Consider the following 16423-nt stretch of genomic DNA (forward strand, 5'->3'; position numbering starts at 1 on the left):
CTATGAGAAAATCGCATTCTTAATCTATTTCAAAATAGAGACATGTTCCAAATTTTAAACTTAATATTTTTAAAATTAAATATGTTTTTATTTCAATTTAGTGTGAAGAACCTAAAATATGTTTTTTTTTATTAATGAATTAATCATATTTTTAATCTCTATATAAATTTTTGTTTAATTCAAATCTATACTTTTATTTTATAGTCTTCACTTTTAGTTTCTTTTAAAAAAAATTAAAAATACAAATAAATGTTGAATAAAATTGAGATAAAACAGTAAGACAAAAAAAAATTTGAGATAAACAAGGATATAATGTTAACACCGTAAAAAAAAAAAAAAATTTAGGTTCTTTGCCTCTAATGCCCTAGTAGGTTTTGACTCTTCTCTTCCTTCTTATTCATCCACTACAGAGAAATGATTTGAAATTATTATTATTTTATATTTTCAAATTATCCATAGTTTTTATCTCACTTAACTAAATAAATGGTTTTTCATATTTTTAATTATTTTTGTATGTTTACGTGATTTTTTCAATATGTGTACAATGTTGTTTTACTTCGTCCTATCTTTTTTTTTTTGTATGTTTATTTAATTTAAATTGATATATTACACTTTAATTTATTATAAATTGAATGAATGATGTGATTGTCAATAATTTCATTTTAAAGATATTTTATGCCATGAACTTAAGTATTAAAAGTTTATTTACCTATTCATCCGATTAAACATTTGAATAATATATTTTTAGTAAAAAAAGAATCCTGATGTGTTTGAGAGATTAAGTAATATTTTTTTATATGAAAAATAGTTTGGTAGTACAGAAAGCGGATTTGAAGCTGAAATTAACCCATTGTTTGTTTGTTGTTGTTTTTCTTTTCACCGCACTCTCCTTTTTCATTCTCTATCTTCATCCTTCACATATTTTCTGTTAATAATACTCCTTTGTACCTTGCTTTTTTTGTTTCATCAAATCATCAAACCCAACACCCACAAACATAAATAAAACATCAAACCCCACTCTCTCCCTCTCTCTCTTCATTCTTCCACGTTTCTGTTATTTTTCACTCCACCTTTTTTCCCCAGCATTTTCTCGGGAAATTTCTTTGTTATTTACTTTGCCTAAAAAAAAAAACATGAGCACTGTGCAATGAACATGTGTAAGTAGCATGGTACCAGCTTTTTAAGGTTGCATTGAAGTGTACTCTTCTTTTCTGCAATGCACAACGGAATCTTGACCTTTCGAGGTTCTTTCGAGCTCATTTCCAAACTAAATACAACTCTACCTAAACCCTAATCTTCCTCCAAAAAAGTCAACCTATTTTCCTAATTCCAATCAGCTTCAACCTTTTCTGGCTTTCGCATTTTGGGTTTCAGAGAAATGGGTTTCTCGTTTCTCATTGGCTCTCAAATTGCTGGCTTTTCTGGCTTTGAAGAATTTTAGTGAGACCCAGTTCACTTTGGAGGTTGAAAATCCAAGATCTGTTCTTGGGGCCACTTCACTGTGCACCAGGTGTTTGTTATATGTTCGAAATTGATCATTTTTTTCTATGTTTCTTTAGCTTTCAACTGTAATAAATTAGTGAGGGTTTCAGTGGATTTTTTATGAGTAGCTGATTGATAATTAGAGTTTTCAAAGGGTGAGTGGTGAGGTTAAAAGAAAAAAAAGAAGAAATTGGTAGGTGACTGTGTTTTTTGGTGAGTTGTGAAACCAAAATTAGAAAGATTTTTGTCAATGTCAGGAGGTCCTAGATTAAGGTCTATGAATGTTGCTGACTCAGAAGCAAGGCCTGTGTTTGGCCCTGCTGGAAATAAGACAGGTTCTTATAGTTCTAGGAAAGATTCTTCAAAGCCACTGAGGAAGGCTGAGAAATTGAGCAGGGAGGTTGATTTGGCTAAAGAGAAGAAAGCTTGTGAATTGTCTTCACCTGTCGCTTCCTCTCGTCAGTCACATTCTGCTAGTGTTTCTTCAGTGCTGCGCCGACACGAGCAGTTGTTGCATTCCAATTTGTCTATGAATGCTTCATGTTCTTCCGATGCATCCACTGACTCGTTTCATAGCCGAGCTTCTACTGGAAGATTGACTCGGTCTAATAGCTATGGTTTTACAAGGAAGCGGTCTGTGTCGAAACCTAGAAGTGTTGTTTCTGATGGTGTGTTGGAATCTCCTCCACGTGATGGTGCACAATCCCAGAAGAGATGTGCTTGGATCACTCCTAATACTGGTTTGTTCCCCTACTTCCTCCTATTTCCCTGAATTCTTAAGATGGCATGCTATACTGATTGTAAAACATCATAGGCATACTATGTTTTCATGATACCTTTGGATGCTGAAATGCTTTCACGAATATAGGCGTTGTAGTTTAATTTGATTCGTCTGGTTTCCTTCAATGTGTTTGCATGCATTTGAGCTGATATTGACATATTGTGAATTGTATGACTCATATAACTTAAAGATTCGGTCCTTGAAGATTGAGATTTTACGTTAAAAGTATAAACTTGATTTTGACATCATCACATGATTTCCATATAGAAATGGGAATAAGAATGGAGTCTGGTATATTAATTTTATAATTTATAATATATTTTAGTTCTTTTTCTTAAGTTCATTTACTTGTGTTTCATATATTCAAAGATGCAATGAGTTTGTAGCCAGTAGGATAGAACATGCAATGGACATGTGTCTCTTATTATGGATTTTAGTTGATGTATTTTATGATTGAAGAGAAAATTGGGAATTCCAAGAGAAGTACACGGTATGAACCTGATACAGGTCAATGGTACTGAAGATGAATGTGCACAAGTCATGTTATAAGTTCTAAACTACTTTGGCTATTTTACAAAGCTTTGTTTTCCTGACTAAGTTTTCTTGTTGATGTTAGAACCATGTTATGCTACTTTCCACGACGAAGAATGGGGAGTTCCGGTGCATGATGACAAGTATGTTATTGTACACTAAAAATAGTCTTGTTAAGTTGGTTGGAAAAGGAATGTATCATTGATTAAATTTTGCTTGGCACTCTTTATCACATGTAGGAAACTGTTTGAGCTTCTTGTTCTTTCGAGTGCTCTATCTGAACTCACTTGGCCAGCCATTCTAAGCAAGAGGCACATTTTTAGGTATTATTATCGCTGCAAAAGTTTTGAATTTCTTTAGTATTATTGTCCATTTTTGGGCTCACACCTTTGCTTGACTGGTACCTCATATGTAGCCTATTTTTTCTCTTTGATTTGTTCACATAGTATTGTTAACAAAGTTCTTTGCAGGGAAATGTTTGCTGACTTTGATCCAGTTGCTGTCTCAAAATTGAATGAAAAGAAGATGATGGCACCAGGAACCACTGGAAGTTCCTTACTTTCAGATTTGAAATTGCGTGCAATAATCGAGAATGCACGCCAAATATCGAAGGTAGATTACTTTTCTCATGACTTTTGCTTCCTTCATTATGGAATGTGCCTTCTTGGGTTAGATCTTAATTAATTGCTAATTGTTGGATAAGTACTACTGGAAGTTGAAGCCGAGAGATTACAGGCTTGTGGTATTTTACTGCAATATTCTAAACCCATAGTTCTATATTGGGTCTTTTTGAACTTGATAACATGTCCAGGAAACAAGTGATGTTACTAGCTGTTCTATGTGGTACTTTATACTTTTCTTATTTATGATATATGTATAAAGTGGAATCCTGGAGATATGCTAGTCAGGAAAAAAGTCAAGTACTTAATGTTTTGCAAATTTGGAGATTTTCCCTTTGAAAAAAAAATTGTAGCTTTATTTTATATTTTGATCTTTTGGAGTAACACCTAACTAGGCAAGTAAGTCTAATAATTTTCATAAAAGGAAAATTTTAAAGTAGGATAATTCAATTCTCTTTAGTTAATTAATGAATTTTGTTCCCTTTTCTAAAAATAAAACTTGAGTTTTTTTCTGAGATTTATAAGTCATATAATTAACCAATGACAATGAGAGGGATATTGAATGAATTGTATAACTTGTTGGTATTTAATGATTATTTAATGAAGGAGGTTATGTAATAAGGACAATTGGGTTGTGGTCCTGGTCCTCATTTAATTTGCATGACCCATTTGGGACAAAGCATGATATTACTCTGCCGTACAGTTTGAGCTTCCTATATTCTAATTTTCCACAATGATGTGAGACCTAATTATTCGGATTCTTTAACCAGCCAACATACTTAGCTGGTATGTCCTAAGTCACCTAACATTTGACACTACAATGCCTTATTTTACTCAGCCATAATTGCACTCTGCACAAGTTGCACCGCAGCTATGATTGTCATTGCAACTAACTTTTTGCAGGTTTTACTGATGCCAGGTCATAGAAGAATCCGGGTCGTTCGACAATTATATTTGGAGTTTTGTGAACCACAAGCCTATAGTTAGCAAATTCCGATATCCTCGACAGGTTCCCGTTAAAACGCCCAAAGCCGATGTTATTAGCAAAGACCTAGTGAGAAGAGGTTTCCGTGGCGTGGGTCCCACGGTCATCTACTCCTTCATGCAGGTGGCGGGGTTAACTAATGACCACCTCATCAGTTGTTTCAGATTTCAGGAATGCGTGGCTGCAGCAGAAGGGAAGGAGGATAAGGCCATCAAAGATGTTGATCATCAACAAAAGGCATGTGATAGTGTGATGGAATCTGATCTTTCCATTGCCATTGATAATTTGAGTTTATCCTCAGAATGAATGATGGCCTCAACTGTCTTGGTTGATTGAGATGATGATTGTGTTGGCATTTCATCTGGTAGACATAATAGGTACACTACTTAGCCTGAAGTTGATTCATATTTGAGGGGAATTTGTGTATCAATTTCAAAGAAGGGTTGAATTAAATCAACCTTTGCTGTTGTATGAAGCTTTCTAGAGGAAAGCCTTAACAAATTGGAGTAGAATTTTTTGTACAGTAAAAAAATATCAGTGGTTAGAAATTTCTTTTACTGATTCAGTGGCAGCAGGTAATAGATAACTGACTTTGATTATACAGTATTAACATCTAAATTTGATTATGTTTTGCATTCATGTATGCATTGTGTTGTTGTTCCAGCTAGAGTTTGAACTGATTGATACTAAGTCCTTCCCCACTTGTGATGGATGGATGACAATGATAGAACAGTGGCTTTTGTTTTCCTGTCCCTTTGAGAGCAGGACTTCTCATTGTTCATAGACATGTTTGCTAGCTTTGGATTCCACAAACAGTGGTGACCTGGTGGGGTATTGCTTTGGCTCTGAAAATGATAATTGTGTGGCAGATGATTGCTTGTGACCTGCAATGTTTTCATGAGCTCCAATTTGAGTAAACCCACCAATTTTATCCATCAACTTTACATTCTCTCCTACTTGGTAACTTAAGGAAATAAAAATAATAAACAATCTATTTAACATTTTGTCAGGTTCTGTCAGAGGTCAGTATCTGCTACTATATTTTAACATAACATCAGAAACTGCTCAAATAAATTTGACAAATGTAGAAAATATTGGGAAAAAATTATTACTCAATTAAAGTATGAAATTGAATCAAATAGTTGGGTTCAAGTGGATAATGAAATTCAGTAATGACACCACAAATTGAATGAAGGAATTTTAGTTCGAATCCTGACTTGTGCTATCTTAGTCAGATTTTGCTTACTTTTTGATTAAATTTTATATGATTAGAGTATTTTTATCTTGAGAATAAGAGGACTAAAACCAAGAATGAAATTGGTAATTTACTTCTTCCAATGAAAGAAAAAATTGTTCCTATTGTTTTTGCTCATACACGTACAAAAACTCAATTATTATAATTACAGAATCTTGAAAAATGTCAATGCAATGGAGTGGAGGTTTCTCTTTTTATAGTCCTTGGAAATGATGGCTTGTTTGGTCTAGTGTGAAAAAAAAAAACTACAGAAGCATATGAAGGCAAAATCTATAACGTAAGGAATCTTAATTTTTTATTGTCCATTATGACAACTAAAAAACTTTTTCGTTATCAAGAAACGGATAGTAACTTATCGAGTAATCTCCATTACAACAACGGGTGCTTTGTAATTTGATTAGTAAGCTTTAAGAAGGAGGTTTTCAATTTTAAATCCCATAAATTTATGGAAAAAAAAAATTACTATTTGTGACCAAATTAGAAAAAGTCAATAAAAATAGCATAGAAAGGATAAACTCTTATAAAAAAATTGTGTGATTTTAGATGAACTATGTCATATATTTGAGATGAATTAAATAATACTAAAATATGATATACATAATATAAAATAACAAAATTCTCAATGTGAAAATAATAAACTATATACAGCTTTGCAAAATTATTTTTTAAATAATATTCGTAAATTTTTGAATAATTCTTACTATAAAATTAAGATATTTTATTTTGTATTATTTTATCACATATAATGTCAAAATTACGTGTATAACTTAATCACATAATTTTTTAATGTGAGGCAGGAGGTGAAAATTAATATTACGGGGATGGTTGAATCATTCAAGATATAAGGTTTTGGAAAAAAATATTGGATTTAAGACTAATGGCAGTTGAAATTGGGACACTATTAATAATTTGTCCTTGTGAAAAATATGTTAGAAGATTACTATGATTAAACCTCATAGCCAAGATTGATTTCCCTTGTTGTAAGCTCACTTTCATAGGGCAATTTTTAATTTATTTCAACTAATGAAGTTATCCCATTCTTCTTTAGATCATAACCCTTTCTTGTAGAAACTTGTCCTTTCTAAGATCCTTAAAAAAATGATGAAAGGTGTTACAGAGGGATGACCAATGATAAATTGTTAAGGAGTTGGGGTGTAATATTGGAGCAAAATTTTTCAGTTTAATATTATTGGGATAATTACTAGAGATCATTCATGCAAACTTAAAAGTGAATATAGAAGCTCTTATTTCCGTAAACAGCATAAGTGTTTTTTTAACTGAATTTATCGAAAATAACTACAATGTGTATCTTTGATATTTAAAGGACAAAAACCAGAAATAGGTCAGACTTAGATAGTCACAATCACAAGTATAATTTTATCGTCTATAGAGCATAATTTTACCTTTTTAAATATTATAAATTAACAAAAAATATTAAAAAAATTAAATAAGTAATAAAATAATTTTATATTTAAAGCTACAAAATAAATAAAAAATCAAGTTTTTTTTATTTAAACTATGACTAATCAAATAATTTTATTTTATTTATTAGATAAGATAAATAAAGATAATAAAAATTATATTTATTTTAAAATGATAAAAATATTCTTATATAAAATCATACATGCTTTGTAGAACTAGTTATTAAGATTTTATTTTTAAATTTAATATTAAATTATATTATTTTTCAATTTACATTTATATTTTGTTAGAATTTAATATTGCATATTTTATAAATTTAACTAGGTAAACTATTTTCCAATAGTAACTTATTATATTAGATTTATGCTTAAATTGTATCTGCGGTCATTTAACTTAATTTCAGTTAACGTTTTAATTCTTTATTTTTTTTCTCTCGATTTGGTCTTTTATTTTAATTTTAAATGACAATTTGAAATTTTATGTTTTAAAATGTCAACAATGTTATTATTTTTTTTTTTGTTTTTTTACAAAAATAAAAAAAAAAATCAAAATTTTCAAACAAAACCCATAAAATTAATAATCATCTTCAATATAAAATAAATTTCATCAAATGTATAACTCAAATATTCAAATAAACTCATTTTCATCTCCAACAACATCAAATAAAGAATGAAAATATGAGTTTATTTAAAGATTTAAGATATGAATTTGATTAAATTTGCATTTTATTGAAGATGATAATAAATTTTGAGTTTTTTTTGAAAACTTTGATGATTTTTTTGAAGTTTTGTAAAAAAAAGAACAACAATGTTGACATTTTATAACATAAAATATTAAATTGTCACTTAAAATTAAAATAAAGAACCAACTCAGAAAAAAAAAGAAAAAGATAAATAACTAAAAAATTAACTAAAATTAAATTAAAGAATCACATATGCAATTTAGTTTATATTTATTTATCAGACACCAAATTAAAACATAACATGATATTCTTATCTTATTGACCAAATAGACTTTGAAAATTGTAAGTATAAATATAATATACACCCCACTTCTATGATTGCACTTAGCCCAGCGTGTCCCCTCAATCTCATGACTCAACCTTCTCTTAGTTAGACTCAGCCCAAGTAAGTTATTGGCTCAACTGAATGGGCTCAAATTTTTCTAATATAAAATGGCCACTTTTTTACCCAAAATATAAAGGCCACTTTGTTCCCAAAGGCATTAAAAATGAGGCTGATGCTCTTTTTGATTTTGATTTGGTAGTAAAAACTCCAATTTGATATTGTTTTTTGTAAACATTTTAAGTAAAAATATTGAGGTGAATAAACACCTTAAAAATCAACTTTAACGTCAAAATCTTGCTGGCTCACAACAATAGAATGTTTGTTGACATCACAATAATACAATAGGGACCATTATTAAAAAATAACAATATAATAGTGACCTATACTATTTGACTTTTGAAATCCAACCCATAATTTACTTTTTTTTAGTAAATAAAACAATTAAAAACCAGGACTCTTCCAAGTGAACAGTTGGTGAGAACTCTTCTTATCCAGTCTCATAACCTTTTTTCTGATGATTTTATAAGGAGAAAAACAAAAATAAATATATAAACTTTTTATGACAGAATAAAAAAGAATTACCCTATGCAATTTGAACTATTTTAATATATTATACAATTCTGATTGAGAATTAAAGGATAATAAGGATTTTTCGAATATATATATATATATATATATATATATATATAATAAGAGCAATAGCCTTCTAGTTAATTAAAGTTATTATTGCTATTAGTTAATTACTAACTCCTATCTTACTAATTAGTTACCATCTTCATCAAAGTCATATTTGGGTATTATGAGCTTATGTGATTCCACTTCTTCTTGTGTTAATTGTAAAACTGATTTTTCATTGTATATAGTATCTTCCTAAAATTGATTCTTTAACTTGTAAATAAGTATTCGTCTTGGTTCTATTTTGTCTTCCTACTCTAAAAATGAACAAATACATATTTTGTGATTTATAAACACCAACTCAATAGAAATTTGAAGTTAATGATTTTTGTAATCTAGTACCATCTAAATTGGAACAATTAAAATCCAATATTGTTTTCTCCGAGAGATTTCAGATGTGAAATCATATTTGAGAGACAACAATGCAAAACACTGAAAACAAACAAATTGGAATAAAAAACGAATGGAGTCGACTGGTGTGTGTATGTGTGTGTTAACATTATCTTGGAATCACTATTTATAGAAAAAATAGAACTTTTACAAAATGTATCTTCCAAAATTTCTATGAATGATATTTTGATAAATGGTAACGTTATTCTTATTAATTAATAATAATAATAATAATAATAATAATAATAATAATAATAATAATAATAATAATAATGTTGTACATATATTTTAATTTTTACATAATAACGTAAAGTGAAACATATGACAATTGTTATTTTGTATACTTATTATAGATATTGTAACTTTTTTAATCGATGGAAAATTTATTTTCATTTTCATTTATAATAATATGTAACCAAAATATATTTTTATTTAAATTAGATTGTAACGTTAAATATTGTATAAAAGTTTATTAATGCAATACTTCTGAGAATTATTAATAATTAGATTATTATTATTGCCATTCAATTTTGTTATTCTAATATATGTAACTGATGTAATATTTATTTTTATTTATAATATGTAACTGAATTAGACTTAATAAGATGCATGTAAATATGACTTGAAGAGGATTATGGAAATGATGTCAAGTGTGAATTTGCTTACACGGACATGTTGATTGAGCTAAGTTGCTAGAGTTTAATTGTCCAATATTATTCTACTTTGTATATATTACTATAGATTACATATTCGAGGTAATTCGTGGAAAAAAAATCTTATTCATAGACGGTTAAATAAAAATATGAATATATTTTTAGTCGAAATTTGAACATTAATTTATATTTTGATAGAAAATTAACTTTTTTTTTATTATAACTTTATAAAACTTTTTTTTCCACATATGACTGTGAGTTTTTATATTTCAATTAAAAATATAGTATTTAATATAACAATATCATCATTTTTCAAATTAAAAAAAAAATTACAAATCATATTATCTCTCTTTTTAACCTTAACTTTTCCTTTTTTCATCATAAGAATCCCAAACCTTATTTGTAAAATAAAAAGGCTCAATATGTTACACATTAAATTAAATTAAATTAAATTCAATGAATCCATAAAATAACGATAATTTATTTTCTGACAAAATACAAGTATGAGACTTAATGCTATACACACATCCCATTTTTTATTCACCAACAAAAAAAGCATTTTTTTGACACAAATAGACCAAATTTTCTTATGCGCTATATATATACAACTTTAAAATCATTGACCCTATTTATTTATATAGTTGTTTCACCTAATTCAGATAATAATTTATCAAAAGGGTGATTATTATATAATCAAATTTTGAGTAATAATAATAATAATCAAATTCAATTTGTATACACTATGTTATAGTTTTTTTTGGACAGGATACACTCTCTTATAATTAATAGCAATTGCTCTGACTTAAACAAAAAAACAATGCTAATAATTAAAAACGTGATGTGGCAGAGCACATCAAGAATTCTGATAAAGGTATATTTAATATGGAATGGAGAAATACACGAAAGTCTGTTAACTCCTTACTCATATCTCATTAGTACCCCAAAGGAAGGAAAAATAGAATTTAAAAACTAAATCAACAAATAAATATTTTTTGTCTTCTTCTGAAAAACACATAAATACTTAGATAACACTAAATAAATAATAAATAATAAATTTATCACAAATTATAATTATAATGAGAAAATAAGAGATACATATTACTATTGAAAATTATTTCCATTCAGACTAGTATATTTTAAAATAAATGGTGTAACATAAAAAACCACTCATCAATGAAAACCGTTATATTATTAGCTATTTGTCTCTATTAATTAGTTTTTCACAAAGTATTTATAACTAAATATAAAAAATTTAAAAATCAATTACTTATTTCACTTAATCATTGAAGGACAATTAAAAAATATATTATTGACTTTAACCTGAAAATTATTTTCATAAATTCTTGTGCTTTAATAAAAAAATCTTATATGTGGAGACAAAATATATCAATTTTTTAGTCAATTATTTATTTACTCTCTTTATATTTATAACTGAGATAAAAGAAATCCTTTTTTTTTTTTCATAGATAGAGTATTAGTAGTAATTTTATAATTAAGGAAATAATAACAAGTGTAAACATAAAAAATGGAAATTGTGCATTTAATATATGAAATCATAAAGTATTTTTTTTTTGTTTTTTTAGATATATTTATTTTTATACCTTAAGTCTTTAGAACGATATTAAAGGATGATTCATTTTTCCATTAGTGAAAAACAAGGATATGATGATTCATCCTTCCAAAAAAAAGATGTGATGGTTCACTTGTAAAAAAAAATAAAAAAAGAAGATGTGATGGTTCATTATAAATAAGATAGACTCTCCCACACTGAAATGGCGACCATTGGTACCACCATTGTTCTTTCTTTCTCAAAATCTTCGTCTTCTCTCTTTCTCACTAAGCTCACTTCACGTATTCACTTTGCTTCATTTTCCACGCGTTATCATCATTCCACGAGGAAGCTCATGTCTCACACGCCCGCACGTGCCACTCTCGGTCTCACTCACCCCACCAACGTCGAAACCCCTAAGGTCAAAATTCACTACTCTTTTTTCATCCTCAATTTTTCATGCCCATGATTTTTTAATGCTTCATTTACATTAAAAATGTAAAAAAGTATTTGATTTGTTGATTTTCTCTTTGTGGGGTCTTCTTTCTAATTGGACCTTTTTTTTTTTTATTTAATATATAATTTATTTACGTTTTCAATGTTTATTTATTTTGTTTTGAGGTTGATTGTTGTGCCTGATTGGATTTAGAATGTTTTCGTTTTATTGGTGTGATACTGAGAATGCCTTTTTTGTGTTTGTGAAAATTCCTGAAAGATCTCTTTTTCTGCTACGGATGTTGACGTGACGGAATGGAAAGGAGACATATTGGCAGTGGGTGTTACAGAGAAAGACCTGACAAGAGATGCAAAATCGAGATTTGAGAATCTGATTTTGAACAAGATTGACTCAAAGTTGGGTGGTTTGTTAGCTGAAGCTTCTTCTGAAGAGGATTTCTCTGGTAAAGTTGGTCAATCGACTATTCTTAGAATTGCAGGACTTGGATCAAAGAGGGTTGGTTTGATTGGTCTTGGACAGTCACCTTCCACTACTGCACTTTTCAAAGGTCTTGGTGAGGCTGTTGTGGCGGCTGCTAAGTCTGCTCAGGCAAGCAATGTTGCCATTGTTCTTGCCTCTTCGGAAGGACTTTCTTCACAATCAAAGCTTAGCACTGCTTATGCAATTGCGTCTGGTATTGATTTATAATTGTTTGGTGTTGTGTTTGTTTGAATGTAAGCTTGTGATTTCTATATTTACAATTGATGTGTGGGTTTGAATTGTACTAGGAGCTGTGCTAGGATTATTTGAAGATCAAAGATTCAAGTCGGAATCAAAGAAACCAGCACTTAGATCCATTGACATTATTGGTCTTGGAACGGGACCTGAATTGGAGAAAAAGCTCAAGTATGCTGGAGATGTTTCTTCTGGAATAATTTTTGGAAGGGAGCTTGTAAACTCTCCTGCTAATGTTCTCACACCAGGTTCATATGACACTTCAAATTGTATTATATATGTATTTGTATCTATGTATGTTTGTGTGCTTCTCTAATATTTAATCTGTACTTGGCTATGTTTTTATCCCAGGGGTGTTGGCAGAGGAGGCATCTAAGGTTGCTTCCACCTACAGTGATGTTTTCACTGCTAAAATACTAGACGCTGAACAATGTAAAGAATTGAAAATGGGGTCCTATCTGGGTGTTGCCGCAGCCTCGGCAAATCCTCCTCATTTTATCCATCTTTGTTACAAACCTCCGAGTGGACCTGTCAATGTCAAACTGGCTTTGGTCGGAAAGGGTTTGACTTTTGATAGGTAATTGATTAATCCATTATTTTTTTTATCTACAACTCAATAAGAGAGTGATCAATCTGAAATGGGATTTTCCCCTTTCTATTTCCCACTGTTTTGATTCTGGGTTTGATGTTTTTGCTGGTTGATAAATCTTTGATATGAGATCCTAAGTAGATGCTTCAATGTATTCTTTCTACATGCATTGCCAATTTGCCACAGTGACATACTAATTATATGGGTAAAGTTATATGTTGTTTTAACTCTTTTGAAAATTAAGGAGTGCAGGAATTTTATTCCTTTTCACTTTTCTTTTATTGTTTGATGTAAGAAGTAGTAGTTTTTTTTTTTCTTAATGCTTTTTATCATGTTATTTGCATATTATTAGTGGTGGCTACAACATCAAGACTGGACCTGGATGTTCAATTGAACTCATGAAATTTGATATGGGTGGTTCAGCTGCAGTTTTAGGCGCAGCAAAAGCACTTGGTCAAATCAAACCTCTTGGGGTGGAGGTTAGTCACTTATGTCATTGGCCATACTTCCCCCTTTTCCTTTACTTTAATATCTTTGGTCCTTCAATTTTATGTCAAGACTTTGCTTAAGGATTATTAGGTCATGTAGTATGCAATCTCCTAAATCATGTGTTTGTTTTAAATAAAAACGAGTGAAATTTCCTGTCACATTCGTTCTTTTTTATAATAGAGCTGTCGAGTATATATATGATGTGTATATTGTGTCGAGTGAAAACCCTTAGTGGATATTGTGTTTTGTGGTGTGATAAAAGTCTTGCATATGCAGGTTCATTTTATAGTTGCAGCTTGTGAGAATATGATCAGTGGAACAGGTATGAGGCCCGGAGACGTTGTCACAGCTTCAAATGGAAAGACTATAGAGGTGAGGGTTTACTAGGTATTTGTTTTTTAATTTTACAATAAACTCAACTTAATGTATGTAGTAGTGATGCATATATGATTATCTGTCCCACTGAATGAAAATGAAATGCATCAGTTATTTCCATTTGAAGAAAGTTTCCCTATAATCATTTATGATGTTTTGGGATGTTACTCTTGATTATCGTTGTCTGTATCAGTACTGAAATTGCAATTCATTGTAGTAAAAATATATACATACAATGACCTCACAATTGAAGATCCGTGAATTGAAGTTTTGGTCTCTATAAACTGTGCAATAGAACTTGTGTAGCATTTGACCTTGATTTTTTTTATATATGATGTACTTGGAATTTGACACTGGTTTAACTTTTTGGGTAGGTTAACAACACTGATGCTGAGGGAAGACTTACCCTGGCAGATGCGCTGGTATATGCTTGTAACCAAGGTGTTGAAAAGGTATACAGCAAGGCATTTGCATCTTTATATCTATGTAGTATCCCTATAAATCATAACTGATTTTGGTTGCCTTCCCAGAACATTTGATTTGATGTTTCGTTGTATAGATTTGGTGAAATTTTCAATAATGTGATGAAAGTAATCAATTTACAAAGCAACTAAATTAAATTAGGATTGAATTTATATAGACTGTCTGTGTAAAACAGTGTAAACCATTAGAAATGTCTGACTTTTACTATAACTACTTCTAAAGCCACATAAATAATTGATTGTGATGGGCTGACAATATAAAACTTTTTACTATGACAGTGCATGAAAATTAAACTCACTAAGTTAACTTTTCAAAAAATGAATCAATCATAAAGATGGTTTTGCTAGCATTTCTTCGAAATATTGACCATTCTCATTCTTTTAAAATATCTGTGGACAAGTTAAATTCTGTTTATGTATACCAAGATTTGCAGAACAAGTGCTGACTTTAGCCTTTTCTGTAATTTGAAACTTCTCATCAGTTGTCTGTTCTCTAGCATCAATTTAGACAAGCTCAAAACTTTCTTTAGGTGTATGGTTTTGGTTTGGTTTTAGAATAATGCTAACTGGGAAATCAACTCTTCTTCAGATTGTTGACTTGGCAACCCTAACAGGGGCTTGCGTAGTTGCTCTTGGGCCATCAATCGCAGGTAAAGATTAAGTAAAAGCTATCATTTGTGTATGGATTTGACGGTTTTTATTATCATATACAGAGACACCAATATTTGCTTGTAAGAATCAGACAAAAGCCTTAATATGTTGGTTGGCCCTTTAACTCCTTAATTATATCATTTTGGGGAAGTAAACTTGGGATAGGCTGGACCTGAAAGATAAAACTGTCAAATATCATCTGATTATTACTGCAACCTATTATTTTGAAGGTGTGTTTTCACCCAATGATGAGCTGGTAAAAGAAGTTTTGGAAGCTTCTGAAGTGAGTGGGGAGAAATTATGGAGGCTGCCATTAGAGGAAAGCTACTGGGAATCAATGAAATCAGGAGTGGCTGATATGGTGAACACTGGTGGTAGACAAGGTGGTTCTATCACTGCTGCCCTTTTCCTGAAACAGGTACGTGCTTAATAATGATATCAATCATGTCATTGTTTGAATTTTTCTTCTCAAAAACTATTGGACAGTTGTGTACCATGGAGCGGAGTGGTAATAACATCTAAATGATATTCTGCCATTTCTTCGCTCCATATTTTGGTTGGTGGTTTCTGAATCAATTTTGCTGTTGCAGTTTGTTGATGAAAAGGTTCAATGGATGCATATTGACATGGCTGGTCCTGTGTGGAACGATAAGAAGCGCTCAGCGACAGGATTTGGCATTGCTACTCTAGTAGAATGGGTTTTGAAAAATGCTTCTTAATTAAGAAAAGATAAAAATCATGCTGTGGTTTTTATGGTTCCTTAGGGTTGCTTTACTTATATGAATAAATTATTTGATGGTGGATGTAAAAGGTGGTAAGCTGAGGTATATTCCAGTGTATTCAAACTTTTAGTTTTTCCAATGCAAAAAAAAAAAAAAAAACTTTGTATTTTCATGTTTTGCCAATAAGAAAGCTGAGGTATATTCCAGTGTTTTCAACCTTTTAGTTTTTCCAATGCAAAAAAAAAAAAAAAAAATTTGTGTTTTCATGTTTTGCCAATAATTCAGTTAAGCATCTCGTTGTTTTGTCATGTGTATTTTTTTGTTGTGTTATGTGTGTATTTAGAAGCATAGTTTCTTTTGAAAAAAACAACAACAAAGAAACATATCTTCTTTTTATTTTGCTTTAAGCCATCCAAGTGAAAGCAAAAGGGATCAAAAGTTGTAGTTCTTCGTCTTCCTATGTGAAAAAGGGATTGAATTCGAAAGAGGAGCCTAGTTTGATTGAGTAGCCCCCCCCCCCCCCACACCCCTTTT

General features: G+C 30.3%; 2 protein-coding genes across 2 annotated transcripts; both read left to right on the plus strand.

Moving 5' to 3' along the window:
* Positions 1-860: 860 nt before the first annotated feature.
* On the plus strand, positions 861-5038 carry LOC101515272 (uncharacterized). Its single transcript, XM_004507679.3, has 5 exons — positions 861-2222; positions 2880-2937; positions 3034-3117; positions 3265-3406; positions 4334-5038. The coding sequence occupies exons 1-5, from the start codon at positions 1733-1735 to the stop codon at positions 4703-4705; spliced, it is 1146 nt and encodes a 381-aa protein (XP_004507736.1). The 5' UTR covers positions 861-1732; the 3' UTR covers positions 4706-5038.
* A 6523-nt stretch (positions 5039-11561) lies between these two features.
* LOC101488227 (leucine aminopeptidase 1-like) lies at positions 11562-16059 on the plus strand. The gene is made up of 10 exons (XM_004507681.4): positions 11562-11831; positions 12126-12540; positions 12635-12829; positions 12933-13158; positions 13523-13649; positions 13936-14031; positions 14409-14486; positions 15106-15166; positions 15398-15585; positions 15758-16059. Exons 1-10 carry the CDS (start codon positions 11634-11636, stop codon positions 15884-15886), a joined length of 1713 nt encoding a protein of 570 aa, XP_004507738.1. The 5' UTR covers positions 11562-11633; the 3' UTR covers positions 15887-16059.
* Positions 16060-16423: the final 364 nt, after the last annotated feature.

The sequence above is a fragment of the Cicer arietinum genome, chromosome 7, assembly GCF_000331145.2.
Source record: "Cicer arietinum cultivar CDC Frontier isolate Library 1 chromosome 7, Cicar.CDCFrontier_v2.0, whole genome shotgun sequence".
In the NCBI taxonomy this organism is placed as follows: domain Eukaryota; kingdom Viridiplantae; phylum Streptophyta; class Magnoliopsida; order Fabales; family Fabaceae; genus Cicer; species Cicer arietinum.

Coding starts and splice junctions, on each gene's coding strand:
- LOC101488227 (XM_004507681.4), top strand. CDS start 11,634: ATGGCGACCATTGGTACCACCATTGTTCTTTCTTTCTCAAAATCTTCG. Junction 11,832..12,125: donor CCAACGTCGAAACCCCTAAG/GTCAAAATTCAC, acceptor AATTCCTGAAAG/ATCTCTTTTTCTGCTACGGA. Junction 14,487..15,105: donor GTAACCAAGGTGTTGAAAAG/GTATACAGCAAG, acceptor ACTCTTCTTCAG/ATTGTTGACTTGGCAACCCT.
- LOC101515272 (XM_004507679.3), top strand. CDS start 1,733: ATGTCAGGAGGTCCTAGATTAAGGTCTATGAATGTTGCTGACTCAGAA. Junction 2,938..3,033: donor GTTCCGGTGCATGATGACAA/GTATGTTATTGT, acceptor TATCACATGTAG/GAAACTGTTTGAGCTTCTTG. Junction 3,407..4,333: donor ATGCACGCCAAATATCGAAG/GTAGATTACTTT, acceptor TACTGATGCCAG/GTCATAGAAGAATCCGGGTC.